The 20707-nt window shown below is 31.2% G+C and overlaps 1 protein-coding gene across 2 annotated transcripts in view; it reads right to left on the minus strand.

Moving 5' to 3' along the window:
* Positions 1 to 20360, minus strand: part of LOC130614680 (uncharacterized) — a 67103-nt gene extending 46743 nt beyond the window's left edge. Inside the window, exons 1-9 of one of the 2 annotated variants that reach the window (XM_057436116.1) lie at positions 20284 to 20360; positions 11938 to 12037; positions 9716 to 10041; positions 9242 to 9392; positions 8298 to 8668; positions 3437 to 3590; positions 3140 to 3355; positions 2190 to 2657; positions 249 to 556 (exon numbers count right to left, since the gene is read on the minus strand). In XM_057436116.1, coding sequence (XP_057292099.1) covers positions 249 to 556; positions 2190 to 2657; positions 3140 to 3355; positions 3437 to 3590; positions 8298 to 8668; positions 9242 to 9392; positions 9716 to 10041; positions 11938 to 12037; positions 20284 to 20298 — 2109 coding nt within the window. In that variant the 5' untranslated portion in view covers positions 20299 to 20360. Of the gene's footprint in view, positions 1 to 248; positions 557 to 2189; positions 2658 to 3139; positions 3356 to 3436; positions 3591 to 8297; positions 8669 to 9241; positions 9393 to 9715; positions 10042 to 11937; positions 12038 to 14356; positions 16018 to 20283 lie in introns of those variants that run through there. The other variant, XM_057436117.1, reaches the window with a different exon arrangement.
* Between the last annotated feature and the right edge of the window lie 347 nt (positions 20361 to 20707).

Consider the following 20707-nt stretch of genomic DNA (forward strand, 5'->3'; position numbering starts at 1 on the left):
CTACAATCCACATCTTCTTATGTCTACATAGCAAAAGTTTATTAACACCTATACTGCAAATGTGCCTGCTATGTTTAATTTTGAGCCTGATGACAAACTTAACACCAAAGTAAAAGCACAGGACTTCTGTTTATAACCATTGTTTAGTTATTCCATACTTTCATTATCTGGGACTTTTAATTATGCCAGTTCCATTTATATCAATACAAAGTGTGACTTAAAGTTATTACGGTTCATTAAGAACTTACAAAAGGATTATCTGATCCATCATTTTTTAAAACAGTATTCCAATTGGTTCCCTTCTCGGTATATTCCATTGAAAATGTCTCCACAAACCCAGAAGGAGAGCCTGCAACTTTGAGCATTGAAATAATCTTTACTGATGCTAAATCTATTTGCAAATAGTTATTATTGCCATCACAATCCCTCCAGGCATCTTTATTGCTGAACGCAACGCTTGATGCTGAAAATTTAGTATCTACACATGCAGTGCCTTTTTGAGAAAAAAGAGTTGCATTTAGACTGTCAATGAAGCCATAGCTATAACTTGACCATGCTAAAAGAAAACACACAGCTTAAGAAACTGTTAATTGTGTTAAGGTACATTGGCCACAGGTTACAGGTATTTTTACTAAACTTATCTTAAACTTTGATGTCAGCTAGGCTGATTATTGATGCTTAAATATGTTGATGAAAAATAATAAAGTAAATTATCAATTAATAAATTTTTAAAGAAATATTATTTCCTATTTTAAATGTTAATTATTTTTAATATTAACTTTTTAATGTAAATGCAGCACTATGTGAAACGAGAAACGAAAGCAACATGGATCAATGTAACATTTAAATTAGTCCTATATTAATTCTATACATTGATTTTTAAACAAATCATCTTAGTTTGACAAAATTGAAGCAAATTGGTTTCTTTAAAAAGTCCTTTACATTTTTATAATGGTAATGGGTGATGTCTAGCATGCATAGGGAAGCTCTTTGGCAGTTTTATAAGGAAACAGGATTGAGGAGGGGAGGGGGGGGGCAGTGTGCAGTTTCTTTAAAAAGAAAGTAATGGCTGTTAAAAAACAATTGCATTAACCATTCAGAAGATGCTAAACATCTTTTTTTTGGTTACAATATGTTAAGGAACTCAGGTTATATAAAATTACCGAATGGCTGAACAGAAACCTATGTAAAGATAATACCAGCAGATGGAAGTTATTATAAAACCGACTTTGTACATATCAAAGAAATATAGTAATAACCAAGATAACATGTAGTTTGGGTGCCACCTTAAACTAGAGGAACTACTGTTAAGTTTTGTAGGTCCTGGATACACAAAATTTACTATTCCTTTTAAGTTTTTTGGCTAATGTGGTCTTGTGTTGAGAACCAGACATATAAAAAGCAACTTCAGGTACTCCACTCTGTCCTAGTGGAATTTAAAAGTCACTCAGTGTACCACTGCATAGTTCAAAGAGCAGATGAATAAAATGGTATAATGCATGTTAAATTTATTTGTTCCAGTGAACAGTTTAATGTTAATACCTGCCTTATTTGATACTTTTGCTTAATTCAAAACGACCTTTTCTCTTATCTTTTTGTTGATAGTTCAAAAGTAGCTTTGAGAAATTCATGCGGTTTTCTGCGTTAACTCTATTATATTAAGGACACAAGGTGCACCACAGGCATAATTTTTTTGTGCATGAAATTTGTGCATGACAGATTCATATAAATCTGGTAAAAAATCTTTTATTCTGATTTCTTATTTCCTATAATTGCTGCCATTCAGAAATCCAATGATGGTGACATCATTAATTATACTAATGACACCATACTCCAAATTTGTTGACACATGTTTATATTGGGTTGAATAGTCACTTTGTAAGGTTTAAGCTCTTTTTTAATCACATTCAGGGTTACACAAGCAAAAAAACACAAAAAGAACGTGCTAAAGGAGATATCGTGTGTAAAGAAAATAGGAAAAATCCTATTTTTTTTTTTTGATTCAGTACATTTTTGATAAAAACGCCCCTACTTTAAAAAATCTAAAAAAATTATGCACTTGTTAGAAACATATAACATTTTTTTTAAGGCTTATAAAAAACATAAAACTTTTGATGCATTAAATTAAAAAGAAGGAGATTTTTAAAATAAATTCTATGATGTTAACATAAAAGTAATGTGACACATACCGTAGTTCACATATAGATCAAACTGCCATTGGCTATTGGGTGGAATAACATAGTCTACTGGTGTTAAACTAGGTTTAAATATAAGAGAAAGTGAAAGTCCATAACTCCATGCTGGTTGACTGAAGGTTTGTGACAAAAGCAGTTGCAGACCATTAATCAAGCACTCCTCTGTGTTACAATTAACATCGACTGTGTCAATAAAAATTGGAATATCTGCTGATGTTTTATACATGCAGGAAGTTACAAATAACTCTTCTTTATTTACATGTGCCTCTGCAACCACTTTAAATGTAGACGCCACACCAACCACATTCAATAACTTAATATGTGTCGATGATAACACTGTTGTGCCTCGTGGTTGCTTTACGACTGGTATAAATAAAGCAAATGGTGATTGAAAATTTTGGGGAGGGCAATCAGTTGCGGAAATGGTATGTGTAATTAAATGTCCTTTCGGTATCTCATTAACTAAAAATAAAAAAATAATTTTTATAAAAATTCCGAATATAATTTTAAGAAACAAGTAATTCAGCTCTAAATTACACCTGTGCATTATAATGAATGTGTGGACAGGGCTTTACACTCTAGTTGAAATTTCCTGCACCTTGTGTAAACTCTACAATGATTAAGAGAGCCAATAGGTTCTTTTTTTATTTATACAAGATGTGTACTAAAGAAAGAAAAAAAATTATGAAAATTTATGAAAAAAACTTTTGTGATTTTATGATTTTTAGCCTGAATCGTTAAAAGTTAAGTTTTAAAACTTAATTAAAAATATATTAAAATAGGCTGTTCGCAAAAGTTTTTTTTTCAAATTGAATTTCTTTTAGGATAAAAAATTTCATTCGTGTAACTTTTATTCTTGTTGTTGTGTTGTGAGGGTAAATTATCACGATGTCAGAATCCGTTGAGATTCAGGCACACAAATCATGATATCACGGTTTACTTACTTTTGGCTTGAAATGATACTGTCAAACCTGAGTTACAATTTTCAGGATTTAAAAGGCAATCATTTAAGTCTAGCGGCAATGACTTAATTTGAGAAGACAGCACCGAATTAACAAATAATCCTTCCTCATTAATTGTAACTTCATTTGGAACTGTAAATTTTTGAAATGACACTTCGTCCTCCAAAGAATGGGATATAAACTTCCATTGATAAGTTGCTAAAATGTCAAGATTTTGAATGTTAAAATAAAATCTGTTCTAATTTGTGGTGAAGAATATATAACAAACTGGAAACTTACGCGTTTCATAAGGGGTTCCATAAAACTCCAGTTTGATATAGGGATATAGTACACTAATTGTTGGATAAAAAGCAACATATTGCGCTATTAAAGGGTACAGAAAGTTATATTTTCCATCCTTGTTTTGGTTGTTTGTTGATACAGGTGTGATGAGCTAGAAATCACAAAAATGTTTAATCGAAATCAATTCAAATACAAACCACCACATACAAAGACAACTAGATAAAAAACAAATTAATAGGACCTATTGACTTTCCACCTGTGTTCAAGCTGCTGTGGAAGTCTTTGAAACCTGACAATACAGTTATAAATAATTCACAATGGAAAATATAAAAAAGTTGTAGTTTCGTACTAACAGAACTTCCAAAGTTATCGAGAAACAGCATAATAGCCTTGCACTCATCTTCTCTATATAAGTATTGAGGATTGTCATTATGAGAACACAGTAAGCACTTATGCGTAGATTAAAATGTCTTCTGGATTTATCAAAATTAGAACCCATTAACTCCCAAAACCATTTTGACTACTCTGTTGTTACATAGCAATTTTGTAATGCCCAATTTATGTGGAAGTGACATTTTACTGTATTGTATACATTATGTCTTTAAATGTAGTGGAAATACAAAGAGATCTTATGTTGCCCTTTAGCTATTTTCCCTTTTGCTAAGTCTTTTAGCAGATCAGGATTTCTGCATGCTTTAAAAGGCCTGCTAAACCTACCAACTTCTAAAATAAATAGGATCGCATTTCCACTTTAAACATAATTTATTTGACAATAGATTTACACTGAGAACTACATAATTATATAGTAACTAGTTGCATTGTCTGTGAAAAATTTAGCTATGGAAAAAGCTACTTACAAATATTTACAAAAAGGAAATTTTGATGACGTTACAGAAAATTTGTTTTTGCATTGCCTTTATTGTTTAAGCCTATAATACTGATCAAAATAAAGTAAAGGATCATTAGTCTGCTAGATGAGAGCTCGGAAATGGAACAAATTAATACATAAAGTTTAAAAGTTATTTTAATGCTAAAAACTATTCAGGAAAAACCCTACCACCTAAATATTTTGCGATTATTGCTTTTGTTTAATGCTTACTGGGGGTATTTCTTTGACAATTCACAAAATAAATTTTTTTTTCTATAAAAGTTTTTTAAGGAAAATAAAATAACTGTCTGATTATTTCTCAATAAATCTGCCTAAAGTAATATTTAGTTTTTTTATTTTGTATTTTTTTATTATCACAATACAATAGAATAATGAAAAAGTTTTTTTTAAAAAAATATATAAATTTTTTCTTTAAACAAACCATTAAATCAACAAGCACCAGCAAGAGAATTAAGTGCCTACTGCCTTTTGGACTAGCCATAACTTTTGTTCGGCATGTAACGAGTGTTAAAATTTTGTGACTTTCCCTAAATTTTATTAGGGATTGTAAATAAAGAAGATTTTTTTTTGAAAAATTTTATACTTTATACTGTAAAATTTAAAAAATGGTAACCTGTATGTATAAGTGCTGTAACATTTTGTTTCGTTTTTGCAATTATTTTTATAATTATTTATAGTATGGCAATTACCAGGTGGTTTACCAAAGTGTTACTAAGGAGATATAGGGATAAAATACAGACAATGCAGATTCTAGTGCAGCAGAAGAAAATAATGTGGCTGGTAGGATTTACCAGGTCTACCAAAATTCTGGAAATTTTAAGATAAGAAGATCATAAAGGTAAATGTTAATTACTATAAAACCAGTCTGAGTTGATTTAGGATGCAAAAGAATCCTTATACTAGCAAACAATACTTTTTAGCATTGGTAAAGAACAAGGTTAAGATAACACCATGTGACATGAACAAAAATCTTAATGTCATTAGAAAAGCCAATTGGAGTGTGTGTTGGTCGACACAGCGTGGCTTGGACACACAATCTTTGATTGGCGTATGATTGCTCAAATTAAAATGATAGAATTATATCTATATCCTATTAAACCTCGTTCTTATGGATTTTTATATATATAAAAAACAATAGTAAAACACAGCTTCAATGACCCTATAATACGGTAAGAGACAGACATTACTGGAAACAATGCATGTTTTATCATAACAATGGTAAAACAAAAAAATTGAGTTAATCAGCAGTTGCGAATTTAAAGTATTTTAACCTTATCCCCAGACCCATTTGCTTCTCAAGTGCGCTGCACTTCAATGTTATGAGCTTTTAAAAGAATTCATGGAACATAATATCAGTCAACCTTATATGCTGCCACTTTTATGCTCAGCTGGTGTACTACACTGATATTCAAACAAAAGACAGAAAACTATTTGGAAACATGCCACAAGTCAGTCCAACACTCATCGAAGAAAAGCATATTTTAAAAAAGAAACTGTCCTGGTTATTTAACCTGATAATTTGTGAATTTCCCCCAAAAGATCTTGCACTTATTTTGATACAGCAAAGGTTTATTCCCTTAAATTACTTCAAGAAGAGTTTGTATTGATGTATAAGTTATATAACCAGGATATTAGACAGAGGGGCTCTGAAATTGAATTCAGTTTCTTAGACAAATGCTATCATAAATAATTTTGTACACCTGTGTTCACCGCTGTCTTTGGCAATACTTTAGCTACACACGTTAAGGGGACAAAAATGGTAACCAAGAGACTTAACATAATCTTACAACAGGGAAATTCGAATAAGAGGGCTAAAAAAATTTACGCTTAGTCACTAACTAATTTTTGCAGTCAGAATACTGACCCTGTTTTTGATTAGGTAGTTCTGTTGTTCTTTATTTACTTCTATTGTTCTTTATTTATGTGACAACTATAAGGAACTTCTTTCATTTTAATGTTTTAAGCGATAATAGTCTTACTCACCCGATCAAACATAATTAATTCTATAATACATCTAAGAGGATAAGATACCATCAAACTGGCTTTGCTTTTATTACTTGATTTTAATTCAGGGTTTGCTCTGGAGTATTATTTTGTGTTTCTTAGCGGATCTCAATTAGGGATTTGCTTAACATACTCGCTTGTGTCTAAGCTTCTGTATGAGAGAAACTGAATTTTAATACCCACAAAAGAAGCTTTTAACTAGGCTAGCTAATTTGTAAGGTGTAAATGCTAGAAAGATCGTACTTATCACTCTGTAATTTATAATAAGATATTCATTTGTTTCTTTCATACTAATTTCAGCAATAATATGCAGCACAGGGCAGCATGGTAAACATTGGATAAATTTCACAACTTGCCTTCAGAAATACACCCTTTTGAAATACAAATTATAAACAAATGTGTGGGATGTTGGATGATCAGAAAAATAAAAAAACCATTTAAAATAAATCTTATGTACATGTACTTAATTTTTTCACTGATTGCTTACCTATGCAAGAGCATTGATGTAGAATTATTTTTATTTTTTTAGCATTTGTTCTAGCTAAAACAATCAGTAATAATTAAAGCAGACCTGAGATAAAACATACAGGCTTGTGTGCCATAACAAAAAAAGTTTGAAAGTGTTTAACGAATAAGGTCATAATGTTGGTCAAGTGGCAAGAAAAATAAATATTTATAAAGTGATAAAGTTTTAACACAAAGTGGACAAGTGGACAAATTTTCCAGGTAAGTTGAACTAGTAAAAGTACCCGGCGATCCTTTTCAGACATGTGAAAATAGCGATCAAAAAAAGTCCTATACCAGTTCTGAACCAAACACTATACCAAAGGCTGCAGTTGCTGTTGGGTAAATCCTGAAAACAACTAATTCTATGCACTGGCTATAAATAACTAGGGCAGCTACAAAAAACATCTAAAGGGCAACCTTGACTGTCTAGTTAACATGGGAGTAACACTAAACAAAAATAAAGGTGCAAAAGTTAAGTATTGTGGTTTGGATAGTTTAATCAGTTTGGTATGAACATTCGGTCCATTGAAAGTCAAAGATGGATGCCACAGAGCCATATGCGATATGGATCAACCAAGATAACACAAACAAACAAACTGCAACTCCATGATATCCACGACACAGACCTCTACATAAATTCAAGGATTTCTCAATATAAAGAATGGAAGGAGTGTGATAACAACACTGAGTGAGAAAAATCGCTCTATAGGTTTTAATTGCATCTTATTGTAGTAAAACACAGACATGTGTTATTTATACTGGCAGCATTACACACCCTACAGCCTTAAAAGCACTAGCAAATAGGTTACAACAGGGTGGTAGACTATCAGCTACATTGTGCAAGAGGTAGGCTCTCTTTCACTATCTTGCACAACTGTGATTGCCAATTTTAAGTGGATTTAATTAACAGTTATGCAGTTAGTTTTGCGGAAAAAAGGAAAAAAACTTGTCAATGTTTGTTCACAGATACTCTTTCTGTCACAAGAAAATGTTATCTTTTACAGAACGTGCTTAACAGGTGTAACAAAGAATAATTAACAATTTCTACAACCTGCTGTGGTGGTGGCACATAACAAAAGAGTGAATGAATTTAAAATGCATTTGCCAAGGGTAAAATTTCTTTCTATTACATGATTTAGTTGTTACTAAATGCATTTTCACTAGCCAAATATTTATGTCATACAGACGTTCATGAGTTAGTCAAATCTCATGAGTTTATGAGTTTTAGTCAATTTTTAACCAATACTTTAGCATGCATTTGCACAGGCAAAATATTTTACTGTGATTAAAAATTCTAGTATTTTCAAAAGAAAATATATGCAAAGAAGGACAATTGGGTTTTTTCATCACATATTGCCTATGTTGTGTGGGGAATAACATAGCGTGACAAACCTCGTTGTTTTATGAAGTAGAAGGCCTAAATAATTCATTTACCGCAAGAGTATAAAACAAAAATACCTTAGCAAGTGGAATTGTAGTAGTAGCATAATCCTGGCCTTCAATTCCAGTGTAAGGTCTTGTGACCATGAAGGAATCTCCATAGTAAAGGAAGTATGGCAAATTCTGCATACTGTTTGCAGGTTGATGTTGTTGAACATTTACACTGAGCACCTTTAATCTCTTTCCAAAATCAACACTCAACCAAACCTGTCTAAAATTAATAGTATTTCCATAACTTGCATAGAAATTTGCCGTCCAACCATCAAACATTACAGTATTCAATCTGGCAGCTTGTGGATTGTGATAATTAACTTGAATTGGTTCATATTCATGAAGGACTATTTGTTTATCACTGATCTTTCCACTTTGCATGCCAACTGGTATTGCAGCTGAAAATAACAAAAAGAATAAAAAATGCACTGAAAAACTAAAACTATAAGTCGTATATAATTTATTATTTGTTATTTATTTATATTATTTATTATTTAGTAAGAAATTCTCCCGTTTATTTTTTTTTTTTTTAGTTACAAATTAGGCATTGTTTATTTGCCTTCAATTGTATTTAGTTATTGTTTTCAATTATTTACCAAGATGTGGAAAGCAAGAATGGTAAATTTTTTTTAATGGTAAAACCAAAACCTTTGAACAAGTAAAAACCCGAAAACTTGGTTGCAAGAATTTTATATTTCTTTGTTAGTTTCTTGATTTGCTCCTTTTTGCTCATTCGTTCATTTTATACTAACCCATTTGTTTAGGGAAGTCAAAAGTTTTAATGCTAAATAGTATTAAAGTTTATATGAGAGAAAAAAAATCAAATCAATTATTTTTAAATTGTCACTACTAAAAAAGAAAGTAGATAATATAAGAAGAATACGAGAAATACATAAACAAAAATTAAGAAATCAAAAAAACCACTAAAAACCTCACACACCACAATCCCTTATATTTAGGTAAATATATACCATGCTCATAACTGCATCCATAAAACTCAAATCGTGCTCGAAACAATGGTTTTACATTGGAATCAAATTCCATAACATTGATAATCACTTCTTTTGCAACAATTGAATTGTTTAACCAAACCAAATTTCTATCTTTGGGTGTATCTACAACCTATACAAATCATGTATTGAAAAGATACAAAAGTTTATTGCATTTTAGCATCTTTTTTCATATAACACTCGAATGTTTTTACAATTAAAATTTATCATATACTTTAATAGTAGGCATTATTAAAGTTACCAGCACTGTTTAGCAAAAGTGAAATAAAACAAGTTAACTTTATTAACACTGGGAGGGGAACATGTAATGAAAATGAAATTGTCATGTAATGACTTGTAATGAAAAAATCAATTTGTTGTAATTCTACACTTTGCAGGGGTATTGCAATTTTTGAAAGTTGGTAATTTTTTTATAAATTCGAAAAAATTTCTTACAGTCAGGTGATCAGTTCCAACTGCATAATCAAATAAACTGTCATCACCAAAACCATATTGTAACAAAATCTTTTTGATGCCACAACCAACACACATTGTCTCAACAGCAAAACCCGTCACCACAGTAATAGACAAAAAGCTGACTTTAAAAAATCCATCCACTATATCAGCTTTGCTTAAACACCAAAAACTTGCCTTATTTTCTGACTTATATCGAATATTACCACAAGTACCAGTGCATTCCCCGTAAACTGTCGATGAAGGTGTACAGGAAATAAATTCACTTGCGATCTCACCACTCTCCATTCCAAGTGGAGCTTTACAAACTATTTGTGTAAAATCGAAAAAAAACGTTAGATATACTTCAAACAACAGACAACTAAAAATGCATTTTTGTATTAGTATCAGCATGAAATGACACATTATAGTATTGAATAACAGGGCTAAAGCTGTTTGTTAAGGAAATAAGTTGTGCTCTTTTCTTTATATAATATGAATTTTTTATAGTTATGAGCTTTGATTCTTTAAATAATGTATATATAACTATAAATCGAAGTATTGCTAAAATTGCTGCCATGACAGTCTTGATGGGGATTGGTAAACTACGAACTTGTGTGACGTATGTCTCCAAAGATACAAACAAAAACATTCTAGATGAACGAGGTGAGGGAATGCTGAATAGATAAGCTGTATCTGTCTTAAAAAAACATTCAACACTCAAGTGTTGCAAAACAGGCCTGATTAAGTGCCAGTTAAAATTTTGAAGAGAATAACACAGAAACTTGGATCGACTTATTATAGCAAGAAATTTGTGGATATATTTATGTAACAGCATCAAGATGGAAACACAGCTACAAAAGCAGAACCACAACATTATCTTCATCCTGTAATGGTTATGAACATGTGTACGCTATTAATTTGAACTCATATTCAAAGACATCAGAAAGTACTTTATTGTTGTTGTTGTTCTTAAAAAATATATAGAACCTACCTAGAAGTGATCTAAATAGTTAAAACAAATTGATAGTGAGAAAATGTTCTAGCAAATTAAATGTTTATATGTTTACTTTTTCTGTTTTTTTATAGCCACCAAATATGACTAAATCACCTGGTATTTTAAGAACTTTTAGCAAAATCTTTAATACATAGATAAGTCTCCCTAATTTTCTAACGTTGAATTCTCCTTGTATTATTTCACATGTTTCACAATATGGCACACTTGACAAACATGTTGGTTTGTATAGCTTTGGCTTGAAAAACTTTCTTATTCAACTGCTTTTTTTGCAATTGTTTGCTAAATGTTTTCTAAAGCTTCCCTAATATTAAATCTTTTGCTTTTAACAGAATAAAAAAGTTTCATATTAAACCCTAATTTTTACAATTATTATATAATAAGAATTTGATGGTTTGTGCTGTTTTATTACATTTTGAAGATGACATATACAAACATATATAAAATTTGATGTGTTGTATTTTTATTATTTTTGTTTTCTTTAGTATTTTTTTTTTGCTGTATAACATCTTAACTGTCTATAGTGTATACAAGTTTGGTCTTATCTGTTTTTATTTAAATGAACTTAGAGGATCCTTATTATTATCCAGTCCATTAGGCCTAAATAATAGGTTGTTATAGGTGTTTTGCTGATGTTAGCAGTGCATATACTAATATCTTTTGAAGAAATTTTTTAACACATTTTCGGTGTTATGTAGAGCTTAAAACGCTAATGTTGAAAATGTATATGTACTTTCGCTGAATGTAATGTGATGTCATCAACCTATCCATTCTAAATTGGATTCGGGGACCCAGGGTTGTCCCTAGTTACCCTAGAAAAATGACTGACGCCACCACCTTGTTTCCAAGTTACTTGTCCTCAAAGTTCTATGTGTATTGCAATGACTTCATTAATTTAAATTAAGATATCGACGTTAAGTTGTGAGGTTGCAACGTTGAATAGACCATTGACATGCCATAAAAAAACATCTACACACAGCAGTGTAAAAAGTTTTTTTTGCATAAAGTGCCTCTGAAATTAAGTTTTCTGCAAAATCAGCAATTTTTAATAAGTATGTATATGTAAGTTAAACAATGGATAAGTAAATATATAAATATAGTAAATATATATGATGATGTTATGTATAATTAGTGTATAATTAGTAAATACTTTAGGACTTTGGTAAGACTTTGTAGTTAAGTTAAAGTATAATATAAAAGGCCTATGCACCTGATAAATATTCATCTTTGCTAGGCTTCTTGTAGCTTGTATAACCATATATAAGATTCATCCATCCAAAAAACAATAAAAACAGCAATATCCATGATTGCTAAAAAGAAACGATATAGACAATTAGTTAATTATATAATAAAGTTCTGTAAAAGTGTCTTTTCTTTAAGCCTTGAAAGATTTGACCAGCAATTGTGGTCTGTGCTGTTTAAAAATCTTTTGGCAATACTGATATCATAAGATTGCATTCTATCATTATCAAATAACCTGCTGGTGGTGAAAATTATAAAATTATAACTTATATTGGCACTATTTCATTGACAGGTCACCTAATTGGCTATGCTTCATGCTTTTTCTAACATATACGCCCCACTATACGTCACTTGACAAAAAACTGACAATGAATAAACCACTATTGCAGAATATGGATGCTACTCATTTTGACTTCTTCTAACAAAGTTGTAATTATTAAGCTAAAAAAAAATTTTCTCTTCTAATCATGACATTAATAACCTCTTTTCAACGGGTGGGAAGTTTTAAATAATGATGCAAAAATACATTCCCAAACTGGTTTTAAAAACTGGAATTCTAAAAGTCATATTTTTTAACTATAATATATATAACTTGTATATATATAATAGTTAATATATAACTATATAAGCCCATGGTAATAATATTAGTATTAAATAAATTGGTACCATGTCAATATTTCAAAATCAATTTGTGAATTTGTGACACTGCTGGTAACATTCCCTTTTCATAGACTGTTGTTTTGAAAGGCTTAAGATGCAGAATTAAAACATACTTGCGGTTTATTGCATGAAAAGTTGATTGAAAACCTTGTTTTTTTCAGATTTTTTACATCAATTATGGCATATCACAAACTCATGGTCGAGGCCTGACTGTACAAAGTCCAACTTCCACACATTACTAACACATGAATTTGAGATGTTAGAAATTTTCTATATGCATAAGCTTTTAGCCTTACATAGGTAGTTGATTTACAACACAAGATAAATTAAATAAACTAGTGGCAGGAGACTCCTAGGTAGCAAAAGCTATAACCTAGTAATCTAGGAGGAAACCACATTTAAATAAAAAGTTATATTTTATAGTCAGGGCGCTGAGAGCCAAAAATTATTAATAACAACAAATTGAAACTATTAAAAATGGAAATTATATTCGTATCACATACTAAATCACTTTACTGGCCTTTGTGAAATTTATTGTGGCGCCAATCCAGGGCGTTTATAGGCTTTGATGACATCACTAAGTAGGTAAACGGTCGATGACATTAATATTTTAAACAATCTGATTTTTTTGTAAAATGATGTAAAAAAACGCAAAAATGTATATATTTTAAATCAAGTGTTGGCTATGTCCAGTCGCTTGAAATGTTCGTGACGTCACAATCGTCTAAAGTTGTAACTGCATAGTGTGACTTTCAATGCAGTTTCCGCATTAATTCTAAGCTTTGCAAAACAAATGTACTAAGGAGATTATTGTTCAAAAGAAAATTATAACTTTTCATGTTTTTCCTAACCAATGGGAATTTTTGACTGCATGCAAAGTTAAAGATATAGATTTTTATACACTTGTAGTATAAACCTAAAGAAAAAATAACAATTAATAAAAAATGTTTTAAACCAGTCTGTAAATCAATTTCTTTCTCAGATTCGTCTTCTTAGTCACTGGAGGACTCAGAATAAACAGGCGATCCTTCCAAACCGTTACTATTTTCACAGTTGTCAACACATCAACAAAGATTGCTATAATTAAGACCATGCGATTTGCATATGCACCGGTTGGTGCAACACAGTGATCGGCATCAAAGAGATTAGATCAAAGATATCTTTTGGTGCTGCTCTTCTTAACATCCAATGGATTATTAAAATGCCATCTTGATTAAATCATGTCCATTGGGATGTGGCACCTGTGGGAATTGCTGAAGTAATTTTTTGATAATAGGTGCTGTGCAAAACGTGTTGGAAACAATGTTGATTCAAACGTAAATGTGTCTCTGATTCTTCTAAAGGCGCTTTAAAACTCCATAGATTCCTTAAGGATGTTAAAGGCTTTTACCTTTCCAATGCTGTGAAACACACTGGTGTAGTCGTTCCTGGTAAATGTATTTTGTTCAGAAAGTGATCAGCAAAGACTGGGTCTAAGTTGCCGAACGATACCTGCCATGACCGATAACCTCAGCGAGTTGCATGTGACCAATCCTGTAGAAGGAACTCAACAAGTTTGCTTTTGTTTAAATGGTTAGCTACAGGCGTATAGTCGCTGTTTTAGAACTAAGAACAACCCAATTGTGGATTTTCTCAATGCAGCCCCCATTATTCAACTCATTTTTGACATTTGAGAAACAACTAAAGTCTGGTTATATAAAAATTATATAAAAGTGAAATAATCAAACCTTGCCACTTCTTGACGTTTCTGTGAATGCTTTTAAAATAATTTTTCTATCATAAATTTTATTGTGAATAAAGGTTCTTCTACTTCTTCTTCTTCGTGTAACACACCCTTTTAACAGTTTCTATTTCTTCTTGTTTCGAGAAACCAGGACATTCCATTTTTAAAATCGAACGTTTTCATTTTATAAAATAAGTAGGAGGTTGGATGTAAATTTAAAAGCTTTAATATTTTACCTGATTTTTCATTAAAAATATAGCTAAAGTAGCTTGTATTTTTTACTTACTTTTGTTTATGTAATTCCGCATTAAAATTGCAGTATTTTTCGAGCTTTTTGAAATTCTAAAACTTGTAAATACTTTTCATATACCCCCTGATCCATAATTTACTAAGGTAGTTAAAACTAAAACGTTCTTCCGTGGTTATCATTTCACAACACAAGAAAAAATGAAAGGGCCAGTAACGAAAATCTGTTTCTTTGTGTAGCAGGAAATTGATTTTTACATGTTTTAATTTGTCCGCAAAAACTACGAGTACTCGTCCAGTTTTATGGCCGATAGCGCCCTTGACTAATAATAGGTTACAATATTTTTATAGTTTAGCAGGGTCTATATAGGTTCTTTTGGAAAATAAGTCTAGGAACCTTGAACATAGATTAGGCTAATATGCCATGTTTTATTCAAAAAAATTATCTTGCTCTTTTTCCTAGAACAAAAAGGTACTTTTCGCGCCAGTATACTAAAGCTGTCAGTTTATGTTTCACTTTCATTTGCACAATAACTATCAACCCTTTTACCGCGATCCCTCAAATAACGCGGCCATTTTAAAATCGGGCTCATATTGCGCCACCACTAAAATGCCGTTTCGGGCCGCGTTTTACGCCTTCATTAGAAACTTTGATAGATTTCTTTTTATTATCTTTTTAGAAAAACATCCATATATATTTTCATTAAAAGATGATCTATACTAGTTTCTGATATTTCTTTGTTCTTTGTCTATCTCTATGCCTAATTTTTCTTGTAGGAAAAGCGTTAGAATAGGAATTTCTAATTCTCTTTGCAATATATGATATATTAGCAGTCGTGTTTGCAACAGTGATAGATAGATAGATAGATGTGCATATTTTACATGGCTAGCCTCACAAATATCGAGGGATATACCCTGTCTATTATTTCCAGGAGGGGCCATGGCGTAGATGGAGAGTCCTAGAGTATTTAATGCTCATTTTGAGCTACGCAGACCCAATTAGAGCCCGCGCTCTACTAGACAACTCCCGGCAACATCCAACGGCCCACACAGTGTGCCATCTTCCCAATTTCCCTCACATGGCTTGGGTTAACCCGGGGCTATGGTAACATTCACTCGCCCATGTTGAATCGCCGTCAAGAGGAATCGAACCCCGGTCTCCCGCACAGAGTACGAGAGCTATAACCACTAATCTACAGTGCCGATAACTGAGCCTTTCTCTTAGATAAAATACAAAAATAAATTTTAAAACAAGTATGGATCGATACCAATATTGTTGATTTTTTTCATAACAACAACTTGTTGATGTAGATGTTTGTTTTTCCAGCTCGATATACATGGTAACCTCCATTCTCAATTATTGCAGTGAATGGGTTCACTAATGACAAAATGCTTACACAAAGTGTAATTCAACATACGTGCCCTTTGTCAAAATAAGGGTGAACAAATTAACGCCGCTTTTGGTCTATTTTTTTCAATTTTTCAGCCATTTTTTTGTCCTTAATAACACTAACCCTAATTCTGCCACCCTCCAAAAATTAACGCCAGATAAGGCCGGCGTTAAAATGGCCAATAAGGTATTTAATTCTTAAGCCGCTAAACTTATGAAGCGGAGATCACCATCGACTCATGCCCCGCTGCAGGTACATTTAAGAGCACAATCAACTTTAATCTTAGTGCTTCTTTTTTTGCGTCAGCCACATTTAAGAAATCAAAATTGACGTTTTTATCAAAAGTATGTCATTCTTTTAAAGACCGATAATCAATTTCATTAACGTTTTGCTGGAGATCTATTATTTCTATTCTGTTGATATATCCATTTATTTTTATGTTATTAATCAACATAAACTTTTATCACCTTAAACATTTCAACTTTAGAACGATATCGTATTTTTCAGCTGATAAGACATTTGATATTCTTTTTAGTCATTTTTTCCTCTGATTTTTCCCGTTAATATGTGCTACACATCTTTCCATAACCGTAGAAGTCCGTCTGAAAGATTTTTGTGAATAATCTTTTTTAAACTTCATAATTTAAACGTAGCGTTGCTGGTTTCTAATGAAGCGGAAATAAACTCCACTTCGACGGCTCAGGGGTAACAACACCCTGGGGACAAGGTTGGCTAACATCCATTTATAGCGATCTTCTTGTGTTAAAATTCACGGAAGTATTGTGAATACTGAAGTACGTACTGTATTATCGATAATGTAACGTAGTCATATAGTCAAAGAGAATGAAAATGCGTTGGAATTTAATTAACCGTAATGACGTTTACTTACTTAAATTATCGCTTTAGTGAGCTTCAGTAATGTATAAACGTAATAAGCGATAGAAAAGTCACTTGTTAGAATTTCTTTCTACGTGTAGTGTAAACTGGAAAAGACGTGTGGTTGTAACTGCCATCTGTTTCTTCCCTTACTTAATATAAATGGTGTTTCAGAAACAATCGCAAATATATACGAAAGAAATATTCTATCGTATAAATTACAAAGTGTGACAGGTCGGGGTATTGCAAAATGCTTCATGGAAGGGTTACAAATTGCGATGGAATTACAACGATGCGACAAAATATGATAACAAAGTGTGACAGTATTACAAAGTGCGACTGGATTATAAAGCAATACACTACGGTAACCATGTAGGCTACTGTTGATTTATCTTTTCATTTCAAAATATTCGTAAAAAGTTTGATATAAATCATGCCCTAGTCTAAAAACGAATTCAAAATAGACTGAGTGCATCAATATTGACTCTTTGTGCCAAATAAAATAAAATTGCTTAAATTTTTTAAAAAAGCCAACATTAAAACGGGTAAAACAGATGTTAAATATTCAATAGATAACGGCTGTAGAGTTAATTTAAACTAGTTAATATTGGACTGGGAAGTTATTTTAGAAGGGGTAAAAGTTTTTTGGTGAAATCGGTATGTTAAACAGGTGTAGGAAACGTGAATTGACAACATTGGATTTGACAAATTACCGTTCAGGTTAGTTTCTATGTTCCAATTCGAGAAATATTTGTGACTAACTCTGGGAAAATTGCCTAATTAATGCTAACAAAATCTAGCTGTACTTTAGGAGACTAATCTAGCTTCTTTGGACAACGAACAACATTGATGCACAAAATCTCAATAATTAAAAAAGGAATAATTACCTAGTTACAAGAAAAGATATATGAAGGAATATGACAAAAGTGAAGTGTGTATAGGCGGAAGAAACCAATAAATTTCTGCTGATTTGACATTGATGAGATTTGATCCCAATTTGCCATTGTTTAAATTGTTCTGACAAAACAAACAAACAAACAAACAACAACAAAAAGTAATAGAATCATTTTTACATGTGTCACCTATATTTTACATAAAATATTTATGACTTAATGACTCAAATATTTATGGCTGATAGATTATCAACAATATATAACTATTATTTTTAAAATTAATTATTTAAAACGATAACAGGAGGTATTTAAATTAAAACAGTTGTTTTTTTAAAGGTCTTTAAAGCGCGTCCAGTTTATAAAAAAAGACACGCGAAAAAGTATGGTATGAAACTACTCCCCTTTCCTGAAATTGCAATCATTGCTCAATACCAGTTTCCAAAAAAAAAAATAATCAAGGATTCTCACTTATGTTTCAAATGTCGTCAATAGAGAGAAGCTTCTTTTGTGCTGTTATACATTCTTCTTCAAAGTTCTGGGGAACGGAAATGGCTGTTATATAGAGTTCAATTGTTATTTTTAAAAAATAACATTTCCAAATTAAATGTGTTTTTTGTTTTTTATCTAAAGCTAGCAATTTTTTAAAATGTTACCTTATCGGCCTAAAATAATTTGTTCAAAAAAGTTTTTAGTGGAATCGGTATGTTAAACAGGTTAAGAGTCGTGATTTTACAACATTGGATTGGACAATTTACCGTTAAAGGTAGTTTAATACAGACAAGGCTTTATCCTGTACCATTTATGTCTTTCCAATGTCTAAAAAGACCCGTTTTCTGCTCTGTGTTCCAATTCGAGAAATATTTGTGACTAACTTTGGGAAAATTGCCCAAATAATGTTAACAAAATCTTGCTATACTTCAGCATCTAATCTATCTAAAATATTTATGACTTTAATGATGAAAGTATTTATGGCTGATAGATTATTAATAATATATACAACTATGTTTTTAAAATTAATTATTTAAAAGCGTAATAGGAGATACTGAAATTAACACAGTTGTTTTTTCAAAAGGTCCTAAAAGCGTGTTCAGTTCATAAAATAAGGCACGCGAAAAAGTATGGTATGAAGCTACTCCCTTTTCCTGAAGTTTCAATTATTTCTCAATACCAATTACTAATTGAAAATTAAGGATTCTCAGTTATGTTTCAACTGTTAGAGACAAGCTTGTTTTGTTCTGGGGGGCGAAAATGGTTGTAGCAATTGAATTCAATTATTCAGTTATCTTCAGAAAATAACTTTTCTGGATTTAATGTGTGTTGAATTTAATTGTTATTTTAAAAAAAAACAATTCCAAATAAAATGTGTTTTTTTGTTTTTTATCTAAAGCTTGCAATTTATAAAAATGTTACCTTTTAAGCCTGGAATAATTTCTTTAAAAGCTTCCAATTTAGCACGCTTTTGTCCAGTTGAATATTTCAGGCAATTTTATGGGTGACGGCTCTTCATAGAAGATAGTGAAAGAGGTACTTTTAAACACATTCGTTTGGAATCACATAAAGAAATCAAGAAACAGGCTTACTTTTACAAAAAGCGGGAAGAAATTAATGATTATGATTCTCGCCGGCTGCTTAAAATACTCAATTTCAATTGCTTTAAAGACGGCAGCGTTTTTTAACTTTATATTGTCAAAAAAGGTGTCTGTCTGTAAGCGCTCTCAACTTCCAAAGTTGCCAAAATGCAGGTGTGGCGGTCAGAAAACACTTTTTAAAGTACATGCCCGCGATAATAAACGCTAAGAGTTTTTTACCTAAAGTTAGAACAATAAAGCCTTTGTAATTCTAACTAAGTTCTCATAAAAAAGAGTATTCGTAATTCTCGATTTCCAAAAAGCCATACGTGGCATCAAAAACAATAAAATATGAGCCTTAAGGAAAACTATTTTGGAGTGAGAATTAATTTTTGTCATCTTATTAGTGTGAGTTTGGAGGGAAGGTTTGATTAAAAAAATTTCAGCAATATTCTCAAAAGATCTTCTAAATTTTACTCTGTGTTATAGCGGATGATGTCTTGATTGCAATACCACAAAATATCTTAATGGGATAGTAATAATATTTTATATATAATATTTTAATGTTCGTCCCTGCATTGTTTTTAATAAAAAAGGTGATCAAGGAAGCAGTTTCCTTTTTTTTTACTTTATCTCAATACTATTTTGTGTGGGAAATTAATTAAAGCTTTTTTTACAGTACTGTTGTGTCTCGGAACGGCTTAAAAAGAGACAACAGGCGCTGGAAATGAGGTAGAATTTTAATGTCTCTATAATACTGGCGGTGCTTCTTTGTTGAAAAACAAAACACATTGTTTTAACTTTTATAAATAAAAATAGAAACAAGACAGCAAAAAAGAAGTCTTTTTATATAAAGAGTCATAGAAAAAATAGAACAGAAAGATAGTAATAGTTAATAACTTAATACTAAGAGAAAATAATACGAATTAAAGGAAGGCAATGAAAATTTTTTTTTACCTGTATTTCAGACATCTTGCATTGACCTTTGAAAAATTTAGAATGATTTATCGTTGCTTATCGTTGATAAGCCATCAATAATACATTCTATCATTATTATAATTAATTATTCAAAATAACCATGAATAACCATCAATGACTGAATTTATATAATTTTTACACCCTTCAAACCTTTTCCACTCCAAAATTGCTTTGTGCGGTGTATTAAAAAGTTCTACGCACGAGGTTGGCTCTTGGATTCTTTTTCCATAGTATTGAAATCATTGATGAATGACATTCAAAGTGAAAAACTGATATCTCAACAGGCCTCAATGACGAATATATACTTTACACACTTGACTATTTTTAGGTTGTTATTTGATGAACTAAATAAGGACTCCTGTCAAATTTCTACATCAATGGAAATAATATGCAAGTTATATTT

Source organism: Hydractinia symbiolongicarpus, chromosome 11, assembly GCF_029227915.1.
Source record: "Hydractinia symbiolongicarpus strain clone_291-10 chromosome 11, HSymV2.1, whole genome shotgun sequence".
Lineage (NCBI taxonomy): Eukaryota > Metazoa > Cnidaria > Hydrozoa > Anthoathecata > Hydractiniidae > Hydractinia > Hydractinia symbiolongicarpus.